General features: G+C 34.2%; 1 protein-coding gene across 1 annotated transcript; it reads right to left on the bottom strand.

Annotated features, from left to right (window-relative positions):
* Positions 4,803-10,422, bottom strand: LOC109229136 (gamma-glutamyl peptidase 5-like). Its single transcript, XM_019394470.1, has 4 exons — positions 9,903-10,422; positions 6,062-6,211; positions 5,752-5,919; positions 4,803-5,111 (listed from the first exon to the last, which is right to left on the bottom strand). The coding sequence occupies exons 1-4, from the start codon at positions 10,209-10,211 to the stop codon at positions 5,010-5,012; spliced, it is 729 nt and encodes a 242-aa protein (XP_019250015.1). The 5' UTR covers positions 10,212-10,422; the 3' UTR covers positions 4,803-5,009.

Below are 11,073 nucleotides of genomic sequence, written 5' to 3' on the forward strand. Positions count from 1 at the left end.
TAAAGCAATGAACTTACATGACGGTAAACGTGTGCCTGCAACATATAAAAGAAACTCCAAAGTGCAAAAACTAGATACAAACTAAATTAAACATGAAAAAGAGAGGTAAAAACTCCAAAAATCACTTCGATGCTATTCATTCACGTATCTCCTTAGCATCCTTTTGATTCTTGAAATTAAAAATGTGTTATTTAGGTAAACTTCTTTTTCCATTTTCAGTACCATTATTATCAAATAGCTTATATATTTTTGTTAAATTACTGGAGAAAGGTAAAAATATATTGGATCAATAAATAGCTGAAAAATTAGTAGTTGTAGTTGTATAGTATTAGAAGTCTATGCAAAAGTCATATTACGAGATCCAAACAAAATGGTTTTTACCTTTCAAATAGTCTCAACCCCACAATAATAGAAAAAGATGGGATAGGTCATCGGAGACTCCGGCCAAGCGGTGACCCAATTTATCTACTCAAAGCTAATCAAAAGTTTATCTAAATTATCAGATTACTCCATGGATCTTTTATCCTTCCTTTGTTCTATAATAGAAGTCTTGACATTTAAAATAAACAGAGACAGTCCCTTCTTCAGGCATGAGGTGCCCGGCTCAAGCTTTTGTAGCTCTTGATCAATCTCAGGCCGAGTGCACCTTAATGCAAGTTTGGTGGTTGTTGTTGCATCTCCTTTTCCGCACCCATTCTCTATCAAACGTTTGGCTACTGCACGCTTCTTTTGATTGAGCCCATATGGTAACATGACCTGTCTCGCTCTCATCTTTTTTCTTCTGCACTTTCCTCACTGAACCACATTACGTAATCAGTTATAACATAACAACCCCCAAGTTGTAAATGTCATTTTTTACCGTGGCATTGGCTGTCATAAAATTTGTTGGAATATCAAACTATTAGAGTGACAAGAAGAATCATTTTGGAGCTACACTATTTCTATAAAAATGATTTAGATTCAAGATAGTTATCTGTAGTCATGCTTAAGATAGTCTCTTATACAAGCAGGGTCCACGAATCCATAGGTAGCTAATTGGACCTCTCTTGTTGTTGGTCCGACCGTCCCAAAGTTGCACAATACAGCATCTAAGATCTGCATGCATATTAATAATTAAAGATCTCACATATAAATAATAAATTTACAACAAAGTAATTACCTCATCCAAAAATTATGTTTGATGGTTTGAAGTCCCTGAAGATCAGTGGAGAAGTACTATCGCGCAACTGCTTTAATCCCAATACAGTTCCTTTCAAAACTTGGAACTTTTGACGGTGAGGGACCGGCTTATACGGGACGGGATAAACATGATAACCTGGTAGGCCCGTCCCGTTCCACCAACAAACGTGACGGGACGTGGGCCTTAAGTATGCCTTTTAAAAATATTTTTAAATTTAAATATTTAAGCATTAAAGCTGGCAACGACTATTTTCTTTTTTATAGATAGCAAAAAAGAAATTTTTTAAAGTTGACAACGAAAAAGTAGTTAAAGTTCCAACGACTAGTTTTTGACTTTTTTAATAAACTTAGTACTTAATAAATTATTTAAAAAATTAAGTAGAGAATTATACATTATTAAAACAAAAGACTTGTAACGAAAATATTTTAGTAGTTATAATAGACTTATAATTTATTTAATATAATCTCAAGCTATAAAGTAATTATTAAGTAAGACAATTCATAAAAGAAATCCGAAGTTTTATTTATTAATAGAAATTTCAAATTTCAGAAACAAACCAAACCATTTGTATATATGGAAATAGGGGTGTACATAGGTCGGGTTGGTTCGGATTTTATAATTACCAAACCAAACCATTTGTGTCGGGTTATTAAATCTAAAGACCAAACTAATAAAACTCGGGTTTTTCACTCTCGGTTTTTTCTCGGGTTTTCGGGTTATTCGGGTTTTTTGGGGTTTTTTTTCCTGTAAAATCTTCGTAGAACAAATATATAAATTGTGCTCAAAATATTTCTTTAATCCTAGTAAGATACAACTATATAAAGTATTTTTCAAGAAAATAATACAAACTATGAGATGTGTCATGGCATTATCCTAAAATATTCAACAATAAAGACAATAAAATTATGTAATATAAATAGTGCTAATTAAAAAGCCATAATAAAAATAAACATAATCTAAAAGTACTAAGTCATGATAAAATAAGTAGACTGATAAGGGAGTATTAATTAGATGACTAAACGCTAAAGAAAAAATAAAAATAAGTTATGCATTTTTATCTAAATTATTGCAAAACAAAAAATAGATATTCAATACATTCCCGTTCGTAGCATTGAATTGAATGTCTTTAGTTAGATTAGTACTGATTTGATTTTGATTTAGGATTTTGTTAGCATTATTTAGTTTACTACTGTTAATGGCTATAAAACTTATTGGATCATTCAAAAGTTCCATGTCCAACTTCTACCTAAACATCTCAATTCTAGTCTTCTCGAACCAGGCCATCACCTCTGCCTTTGGCGGAAGTTGTAGGATCTAATTTTTTTTATTGGCTTATTTATAAAATGGTATCAGTATTTGAGACGACTCTCCCCGGGTAATCGTTAAGCTGCAGCGCGAGTATCCTTTATTTTACTTTTGCTGCAATAGAGGAGGTTTCCATTGGACTAGTTAAAAGAAGAGTCCAGCGAAGACAAAGAAAGAAGCCATTTTTACGGTATTTTCGCTTCCAGTCCGAATCCATCCAAAACCAAAGAGCGGGGCTAAGCGAGGAGCATTGCGTTGCCTTTCGGGGATCGAAGTTGGATAAATCTCCAGTGGTTCCTTCCATCGGCGTATCGAACCACGACAGGCTCCAATAGATAGGAACCGCGCGTACGCTAGAAAGACGTATAGGCAAGCCTAGAAATGGTGCTCGATGAAAGGATCTAGATTCCACACTATGATGTGGGCTGGAGAGAGAGCTGCTCTGCGAAGCTGGGCGTTCTTATTTCAAAGCTTGTGCTTTGGTTCAGATCACTGCTTACTTACTTGACTTGCCCCCTTTTTTTAAGCAAAGAGGAAATCAAAATAGCAGTTCGTCCAGCCGTCTTCTAGCTTCGACCAACCAAGAGGATTCCTTATATAAAGGAAGAACCGCCTCTTGACAGCAATTCCTGCACTTGACGTCGGATCTCCTCATTTGAAAATGGGGATAAGCGAGAAGCCAACTTTCTTGGATTTCATTCCTGTTGACTAGTGAAGTCGTCAAGTAGATCCAAGAGGCCTTGAGAAAGTGAAAGCCGCCAAAAACTGGCGGAATGCTCTCGAAACCAATTCACTTGAGTGAGACATCGTTTGGGAGACATGGGCCCACGCTCTACACACTCGCCAGCTTGGGCTTCGGTTGCAGATGCGATTGATGTCCAGGTCTGGCATCTTTGCCTCTTCTTGTTCAGGGTCCTCTAGAACCGCAAAACGGTTTGGGCTGACTAGGTCCAGTTGGGTCAAAGGACAGCCTGCCTTATTCTTCTCCCGTTCGGGACCCCCGGCTGGGAGGCATCTACCTCATCCGCAGTCTGATTATTTCAACTTGAGTCGACTTAACTCTTTCTCTCCTTGTACAGTCTTGGCTCTAGTAAAGAGAAAGAATCTAAGAAACCCTAAAGAAAGATGTCAAGACCCTCGCTGCAAAACATATTTTCGCTAGGTGGCAAGCCCCTCTTAATCCACCCTCGACATACTAAGGAAAACAGCTGATCCGACTACAGAACAAATACAGACATAAATATAAAAAATATCGTACAGAGCGCCCACTCTAAAAAGCTGCCCTCCAGCATTCGTCCTTCAAACTTGGTGCAGGATTCTTCGGAAAAGCGCGGGTTGACTCGATCGTTCGACTCAAGGGTGAAATTGTAGAGAACATGTTTCAATTGGACCAAGAATTACTTGATTTTAGTTAAATTTTTACTACAAAAATTCCTACTTCTCTTCGAGATGTTTAGGACAAACCTCATCACGGTGACACTCAATAACTTGCAAACATGCCAGGTAAGTTAAGGGTGTTGAAGAGCTTGGACGTTGATTAATTGGAATCTTTAAAGTTTAATCCATATATATATAAAATTTTCGGCTATTATATTGAGAACGGCTATACAATATTGTTTTCCCAAAAATAAACTCAGGATCGTTCTAACAAGGGCCAAGTGTCTTTATGTTGCGAAATTTCGTATTAGCGTGTAATATTTTTCTGCGGACATCGCAAGTAGTTTTTGACTCCTGTCACCATAAGCAAAACGGGAAACATGTTAAAAGCCTCGATAACTGTGGACTGCACTATTATAATGGTGAAAATAACTTCATAATCCAACAAATTTGTTAGTCCATTCCACAATTTGGCCCAAAGCCAATTGATTATTCTAACACCCCCAACACTTCTTATGGGCTTGAATATCCAGTCAAAGTTCAAGAGATGCAGATCTTTCCTTTTCCTTTTGATCTTCTTTGTTTGTGGATTCTTGAGAAGCCAAGTTTATCTATCGCTAATTTGGCCCGTCCGCAGATCCAAAATGTGTAACTTCAGATTGTTGTTAGGGAAAATTACATATTTGGCCGATCAACAAAGAATATTTGCATCCCAATAGCTGATAAACATAAATTTTACACTAATTATGTATTTATTATATATTTGTCGATAATTGTTTTTGGATATATTGTACATCTGTCGGTAATTATTTTTGGTGAGCAGCCATTTAGCTTAGTTTCGCTTGTTTTTAATACTTTAGCGATCAAATTGTGCGGGGTTTTATTTTTTGGACCGGTTACATACTATGGTCAACCACGGAACCACGACATTCAATTGCAATTAAGAATAAAATCTAAACAATGCAATTGCAATTAACATTGTAAGTTCCAATAGTTAAAAATAATCTTAAACGCTTGATGACATCTAAACGATGCCAAGTCCAACCTACAAACCAGCCTACATCCCTTAAAAATTCCTCTTAACACCATCTCCTATTTACATTTATGACCAATTACAATAGCCTCTAATAATTTCAGAACATTCAAATCACAATCTACCCTTGAGAAAGCTAACACACAATTTCTTCCATGCCTCCCTGTCTGGCTCGCGCCCTTCAACCTTTGCCTTGGCCACATCAGCAATGCTCTCCTATGTATACACAAAATTAACATATAGTCAAGCTTTATAATTGGGATGTTGAATTATTTCACATCGAGTTTGTATATCAATCATGCCTCTAGGGACAACAACACATTCTAAACACGTGGCACGTTTGACTGTTTTGGGCATCACTTGACACACCTAATAATAGGGGGTTATATTAAACTTTAGGTCACCTAGATAAGGATTCTAAAACATTGACAGCATCAATATACATAGGACCGGCACCACCTAGACTGAAGAGGACATGGACGGATATATGAAACATTCTACGAAATTATATTTGCAGTTAAAATTTTGTTTGAACATTTATGTGGACTACATCCACTACTATATTAATATTCTACAATATAAAATCATAGATTCATCTCCATAAGGGAATAATTGTGACTTATTAAGAGGGGATAAGGACTCTTAAAAGATGGACGGCATCGGTAGGACCGCTACCACCTAGATCGAAAAGGAGATAGACGGATGAATCATCTTACCAAAACTTTCAACTAAAACCATATTCGTTGTTGATTTTTTTTTATTTTTTTTCGAATATATAGTTATACTTTATTAATTCATAACTTTACTATAGTATTTTACACCGTAAAATGTACTAATACAGATATGTAGTGCTTACCTCAATAAGGTTGCGTTGAAGAAGACGATCAATGAGATGGAGGAGAATATCTTTGGTGTACTCGGGGTGACCTTGAATCCCCATGATGTGATCACCATACCTAAACATCTCAATTCCAGTTTTATTGGACCAAGCCATCACCTCTGCCTTTGGTGGAAGCTCTCGGATCTAATTTCAAATCACAGACACATATTAGTCAGTTTTGTCTTTCATTTTTTTTCCTTGTCGAAAACAATATATAGAGGAATTCGAAGGGGAAAAATATTTACTTATAGAAAGAAAACAAAAATTGATAGTGTTTGAGACAAACCTCATCACGGTGACACTCAATAACTTGCATAAATGCAGGTAAGTTGAGAGTGTTGAATAGCTTGGACGTTGATAAATTAACTGTGGTGACGCCAATGTCCCATCCAGTTGTGGCTCTCTCTATAACTCCACCCAATGATCTTCCTAATATCTACACCACATAAACAGACCCTTTCAGATATAAATATATAAACAAAGGAAAAAACTCAAGAAAAGACATATAGTAAACAAAGAAAATTATGCATGCATGTATGAAAATAAAATTTATTTGCATCATAGTATGTCAAATGTTCCAAGAAATCACATTATTTGATATGATCCCGTCTCAAGGAAGAATACGACCACTACACGACTAACTTTAATAATTAAAAAAGAAAAGGCATATCCACGTAGAAAATGTTAGCGCTGTAATAGTAAGACAATAATTTAGGCAGCCAACATATCAAATTGCCTTTGAAGTTTGATTTGGTGGTTGAAATCACCGACAGTGTCAGCTTGGTACTACACATTGGATGAGCTTATCTATGTACTTAATTCTCTTTTGATCTAATCCTTCTCATGGGCTTTATTATAAAATAATTAGCTGGACATGTTAGATAACATAAAATAAAGCTTGGATCTTGAAGAGGAAATTAATAGCCAAATTGCCAATACGTTTAAGTTACACACACTAAGAGTGTAAAAAATTTGTTATACTATCAGTGTAAACTGCACTGTTTTTAACAGATTGTTACTCTATTTTCCAGTTTATTATATTTGACTTGCTATAAAGAGGCATTTGTTGTTGTAGTTCGACTTGGTCGTATGATGTAAAACAACTTATATAATATCAGTGCAGAAAACTTAGACTCGTTGCTATAAGCCTATAAAAGACCCTAATTGCAACCTGGAAAGTTTTGTTTAGTCTAGGGACGAACACTGAAACTTTCTGCTAGGGTGTTCATAAAAACCCGAAAAATCGAACCAAACCGACCAAAAAAATCGATACTTTTTGGTTTGGTTTGGTTTTGGTTTTGAATTTTAAAAACCGATCAAATTTGGTTTGGTTATGGTTTTAATCAGAAAAAAACCGAAAAAAACCCGAATCAAACCGACTATAGGAGTAGCTATTTCATATTCATTATTACACCTATATATATATGTATATTTTTATACAAAGTTTCAAAAAAATTATGGTAAATGTTAATAGTTTGCACTTTTAGTATAGTTCTTTACCTTTACATTCTAATTTGATTGGTAGTTTTCTTTTGTTAAGTGTAAGAATCCATTTCGTGTTAAAAATAATATATTTTCAATTGAGTCCTTAAATTATTCGTCACTATTTAATTCAATTATCATCAATATATCTTGATAAATAATAGATTTCTAAAAGGACAATTGATTTGATAGTGTTACGTTGAAAATGTGGTCGCCGAAATATGTGTTTGGTAGTGTATGTCGTATATTTAAGAAAAAAAACCGACAAATAACCGAAAAAACCTAAAAACCGATAAAATCCGACATAAACAGAATCGAGAAAAAACCGACTTAATTGGTTTGTGTTGGTTCTAACATTTGAAAAACCGACTTACTTGGTTTGGTTTCTTTTTCGGAGAAAACCGATCCAAACCGAACCATGAACACTCTTACTCTCTGCCTTGGATTATCATTTAGTTTTAACGACTGATTTCTTGTGTGATACGCAATAGGTTTGCATATAACAACAAGGGGCTAAATTGAACATGTTTTCCATCTCTTCTCGAGAAATAAGTGGGTTATTTCTTGGTAAAACTGTGCTCAATTTCATACGTGGCAATTCCGTTGGGTGAAGTAGAGGTTGTGTAAAAGAAATAAATCACAACAGTATATGACAAAAGTGTGAGTAAAAGATTAAAGACAAAACACGTGACTAAGCAAGAATGGATGACAACAAACTTTGATGGAAAATCTGGGTCAACAGTAGAAAAAGTATCCCAAAATAAATGGGGCTGTCTATAATTGGATCCAGCGATTTTAAATTTATCAGCTGGGACTGACGGGGACCAAATAATCTAATACAGTATTGTATATAAAGTTAACATCCAATCTTCTGATATCCAAGTCTCATTACTCTAAGCCAGAAAAATACCAACGTAATTTCCACGTGTTCAGTCTCTTTTTGGCAAATGGTCCCAAATCTCACTCATAAGTTTATTACTAGTTTTGGACCACTCTATGGTCCTGCCATGTAACAAACCCGACGGGTCGCAGTCTTAAATGAATTATAGGGAATAAATGTTTAAGACTTAGTCGCTTTGGTATTTAAATTAAATCAAATAATTTAATTATAATTGTTAAAAATAAAAGTACAAAAATACACTTCACTTGATCATAATTAAGTGATAAATATTTGTACAAAACTACATATCTTGTATTAATTAATTTTGTGTAAACAACAAAGTGGGTAAGTTTTAATAAGGAGAAAGAGTTGAGAATTGTCCTAATCACTAAGTAGTATTTAAGTACGAATGGACGTTACTACTTACTACTAAGCGTCTAAGCCAATCTAATTAATTTTCCTTTAGGCATTAGGTAATTAAAATATACTGATTCAATCAAAAAGAATAAAGAATTTCCTATATCTTGTGGTCCAAAGCAATTATTGTTATTGGATTATCCCTTGAAAAACATTTATCATTAACGAAAAATTGCTTTTGTACCGAAGACGTCAGTAAGTTTTAGTACGAATTTTTGACATAAAAAGAGTTAGGTAACGTAAACTTTTGACTGTGGATGGAGAGAACGAAGACCTTACTTTGTGGAATTGTTATTAAAATAATAGTCCAAACACGTGCAGACTGAACAGATTTCCAAATAAAATATTTTTCCCTCCTAGTATTACTCAATCACATAGCATAAAAAAATAGAAAAGAATTACACAAAATTAACAATTTTCTATATGAAAATTTCCAGTGAATATACATAATTTTAGGTCAGATTCTACAAAGTAAGCACTTATTAACTTGCCATTATAATAATTCAATTTGCATAACTTAAAAAATAAAATTAATTAGCTGGGATTTGGCAGGTCTGGGGCAGCTGCCAAACCTTGCCCTTTTTTGTTCTGTACACTGTTACTTGGTAAATGAAACTTTTTTACTTACCAAAACAAAAGTAAAATTATTTTCATAACAAGAATTACAGAAAAATTATAAAAATGTCACTACTGTAAATTACTTTTGAAACTTTACTAAAACATTTGAAATAATTGGTATCAATTGGGCGTGGTTTTAATTTAGCTCTTGGATTTTTTCTTTGAAATATAGATAAGGTTTTAAAACTTATTGTTTTTCATCTATTTTGTAATCTCATGTCGCTATTATTATTTCTATGTTTTCTGATGATGGTACTGGTATTTATATCTTTTCGTCTTTTTGAGCCAAAGGTATTTTAGAAATAACTTTTCTACTCGCTCGGGTAGGAGTAAGGTCTGCGTACTCACTATCCTCCCAGAACTACTTGTAGGATTTCACTGGGCTGTTGTTTTTGTTGTTGGTGCTGCTTGGAGCCTTGGATTACTTTGTGTGAAAATATTTTTGAATTACATTTCTGTTGCTTTGAGTGTAAATATAGCTTTGATATTTTAAGAAAAACAAAAAGCCACGTATGAAACGTACTACAACAAAGCATAATAAGTACCTTAATGACAAGTGGAAAAGACAGCAACCAAAAACTAAGACTAGAAAGAGACGCAAATTAAAAAAGACAGCTGTAAGTAAAAGAACTCTAAACAACAAAGCATTAAAAAAGTAAATAAACTGACGATCAATTAACAGCTTGAAAATGGAGTTCAAATGACTAAAAATGTAAATTAAAACAAATACCTGGTGACCAAAGCAAATACCCAAAACTTTCTTCTTCATAGAATCAAGTTTTTTGAGCAGATTCAGTAGTTTACAGATCCACAAATCATTACCGTGAGCGTCATTACAACTACCGGTGATCACAAATCCGTTATATTCTCCGATCTCATCATCCGCCGGAAACTCGCCGTTAGCCACGCGGAATACGTCCCACGTTTCCCCTTCCTCCGCCAGCATTCTCACGAATACACCAAAATAACCGCCGTATTTCTTTTTCACGTATTCTGAATCCTCCGCACATAATAAAACTGCAAATTTTTTTCCTTCCATTGTTAATTACTGATTATTTTTCTTCAGACGTAAATAAAGTTATAAAAAACTTCCTCCTATCTTCTCTCACTGAATAATATCGATATATATATAGATTTATATGTATAAATATTCTCCCTCTAGTGGAGGCCTAGAGAGAGGGAGAGAGAGAGAGATTAGATTTTTTCTATTTCGTTTCGCTTATGAGTTGATGAAGGAAGGATGAAGAAACAAGGTGGTTTATATATATAATCTGAAAGAGGTGAATAAAGTTATTTTATTTGCAGTTTCGTCCTTTGATTCTCAGTTTACTTGTACTTATTTTAAGGCATATTATAATGACTTAATTACCCCTTGATTATGTTGAAGCTTACCTCATTTATCCGTTTTGTTTTTTATTGGTATTTAATTTTTAAGACTTCTTTTTGTACTTCTCAAATAGGGGTAATTCTAATTTTGGTGGTTATTAATTCCTTTTTCTAGGTTGTCGAATAATTTGTTTGCCATATTAAATTAAGCAATGTGGTATATTTAGAAAGCAAATTTAGGAGTTATTAGAAAATATTGGGGGAATTTGCAGCGGTACCCACTTTTTATGCCACCTTTTAACCTATATCCTGTTTTTAAAAATTATTGATTTCGTAACCAACTAACAGAAAATCCGTGTTAATATGACCATTATACCCCTTCCAAAACATATAAAAGTGCGTCTCTCCTCCGTATTCACAGATTCAAATTACAGATCTCCTCCGTATCTCCTCCATCAGTCAGTTCCTCCTGAGAACGCGTCTCGTATTCAAATTCAAATTCAAATGCATTGTAAGTATTCAAATTTATCTCCAGAATTCAAAATAGTTTTTGAATTTTATGTTTTCTGGTTGTT

This window comes from Nicotiana attenuata, chromosome 7 (assembly GCF_001879085.1).
Source record: "Nicotiana attenuata strain UT chromosome 7, NIATTr2, whole genome shotgun sequence".
In the NCBI taxonomy this organism is placed as follows: Eukaryota; Viridiplantae; Streptophyta; class Magnoliopsida; order Solanales; family Solanaceae; genus Nicotiana; species Nicotiana attenuata.

What these genes read in the sequence shown, in the direction of transcription:
- LOC109229136 (XM_019394470.1), bottom strand. Translation starts at nt 10,211, where the DNA reads ATGGAAGGAAAAAAATTTGCAGTTTTATTATGTGCGGAGGATTCAGAA. An exon ending in GTATTTGCTTTGGTCACCAG is followed by an intron (nt 6,212 to 9,902) that starts GTATTTGTTTTA and finishes TATGTGGTGTAG; the next exon opens with ATATTAGGAAGATCATTGGG. An exon ending in TTGAGTGTCACCGTGATGAG is followed by an intron (nt 5,920 to 6,061) that starts GTTTGTCTCAAA and finishes ATTTGAAATTAG; the next exon opens with ATCCGAGAGCTTCCACCAAA.